At 41.8% G+C, this 2,285-nt stretch overlaps 1 protein-coding gene across 1 annotated transcript in view; it reads left to right on the top strand.

The window, feature by feature from the left end:
- Nucleotides 1–2,285, top strand: part of LOC101850972 (ATP-dependent 6-phosphofructokinase) — a 9,582-nt gene that overhangs the window by 481 nt on the left and 6,816 nt on the right. The window contains exons 2-3 of the mRNA XM_013085329.2: nt 338–510; nt 803–915. Coding sequence (XP_012940783.2) covers nt 338–510; nt 803–915 — 286 coding nt within the window. The remainder of the gene's footprint in view (nt 1–337; nt 511–802; nt 916–2,285) is intronic.

Here is a 2,285-nt window from a genome sequence, read left to right as displayed (position 1 = left end):
TACTGTTGCTGCTGCTGCTGCTGCTGCTGCTGATGATGATGATGATGATGATGATGATGATGCTGATGATGGTGATGATGATGATGATGATGATGATGATGATGAGGACGCTGTTGCTGTTATGCTATTGTTTCTTTGAAAGAAAGTGTTATCCTTTCCTCCCCTATGAAAATGCCCTCTCACTCGTTTTTCCTTCTTTAAAAAAGTTATCTCCACCCCAATCTCATTCGGCAAATCATCTATAAATAAATAATTTAATAATCAATCGATCAATCAATCAACCAGCAAACCAATCAATCAACCAATCGATCTTGAACACTTGCCTATATCTTGTCAGGGCATGAACGCGTGTATCCGCGCCGTGGTACGTCTGGCCATGTACCTAGGCTGTGATGTCTACTACATCAAGCAGGGCTTTAAGGGCATGGTGGACGGGGGTGAGAACATTGTGGAGGCCACCTGGATCAGCACCAGTGACGTCATTGGCCACGGGGGCACCATTCTCAAGAGGTCAGTGGAGACGGCTTCAGGTGCGATTCATTATTTTCTGCAACAGTATTATCAATAACTGTATTAGTAATAATTCATGCTGCAGGGATAATAATATGACTGAAATAATTATAATACTATCAGCAAAATCAACATCATAGTCAGGAAAAAGAAACATGATAATATGGTAAAAGAAGAAATGTTTCAGCAGAGTTTTCAACATCTATAACCCATCTCCCCCTCCTTTCCACCCACCCCACCTCTACCAAATCCGCGTGGCCATCCTAACGTTTCCCCTGACTCCCATGCCCAGCTACAAATGTCCCAGCTTCACAGAGCGAGAGTCCCGCCTCAAGGCCGTCCATAACCTTCTGAAGGCCGGGATCTCTAACATCATAGCTATAGGAGGGGACGGGACGCTCAGGGGTATGTCACTGGTCTAAAGGAGCCCCACGACATTTTTGCCATCAACCAAACATCCCCACGATGATCCAGACATTATCGGTATCTCTCCAACAGCGGTTCAATCACTACACCATCATTACAATCTGCCCAACATCATCACAATCTCTACAAGATCACCTCAATCTTAAATGTTATCTTTCCAACATTGTCGTTTTAAACGTCGATGAGACTCTCACAGATAAGTCAATGTCCCTTCAAGATCATTAACAGTTCCCCAGCATCTTTTTCATCCTGAAAAGATCATCCCCATCACTCCAACATCATTATAATCTCTCTAACATTATCACCATCTCTCCAACATTATCACCATCTCTTCAACATCATCACAGTCTCTCAAACATCATCACCTCCGGTCCATCATTGCCCCTTTATCTCAAACATCATCACAATCTCTTCAACATCATTGCATCACTTTAACAGCACCGCCATCCCCAACATAGAGATCTATCAATCTATATGTCTGTCTATCTTTATCAATGGCACAAAACTTCCAGTTGTCATTCTTTGCGTCAACAAACTATGAACAAGTTATGAAAGACGAAATATTGAGAGCACATGAGGTCGGAAATTGACGTCATCAAAATGTGCCCCTACTTTCTGAACTTTCCGCGTGCATTTGCCTCTCCGTGCTGACAGTTCCGGTTCAGTATGTCACTTCCTGTTCCCCTCATCAATATTCCCGCAAGAGACAAGCAAACACAATTGTTCTGTGTGGGCCAAGCCTTCACAGACACGCACAGTCATAATAGATATATGTTTGCAGTAAGTTTGATACAAAACAGATTGTTCAAGTAAAAAAACAAAAAACAACAGCAACATAGAAAACCCTCAAGCATGCCCCGCCATTTGAAACCAAGAACATATTTATTTGTTCTAACCTTTCTCTGGGTATATCATAGATATCTATATAAAAGAATGGTTCAGTTCCAATGAACAAGAGTCTATGGTGTGGTGGTTAGAGGGTTTGCTGTTGTATGTAGAAGCCATAAGTTCAATTCCCTCGGTTGCAGTGAAAGGTGGTGATAAAGTGTCTTTACCTTTCAATCTGCTGAGATACTGTATCCTGCTTAGCCTCGTTTCTTCATGACGAACCGGATCTAGAAATTCAGCTCCCTAAATAAGTTATTTTGCGCCATTAGGGGTGTAAAACATTACAATTGAGACAATTACTTAAAAGTAAAAATATTTACCTTCCTCTCCAAGTATCGGTACATTTTTGTAGCTCAGAATGTTCTGATCTCGGTTTCTCTCCTGAGTGTTCTTTTAGAAAAGAAAGGTCTCCCTACCTCCTCTCTTTTTAACTCTCTCTCTCTCTCTCTCTCTCTCTCTCT

Source organism: Aplysia californica, unplaced genomic scaffold, assembly GCF_000002075.1.
Source record: "Aplysia californica isolate F4 #8 unplaced genomic scaffold, AplCal3.0 scaffold00365, whole genome shotgun sequence".
NCBI lineage: Eukaryota > Metazoa > Mollusca > Gastropoda > Aplysiida > Aplysiidae > Aplysia > Aplysia californica.
Note: the sequence above shows the minus strand (reverse complement) of the source record. Positions and strands in the feature narration are given on the sequence as shown.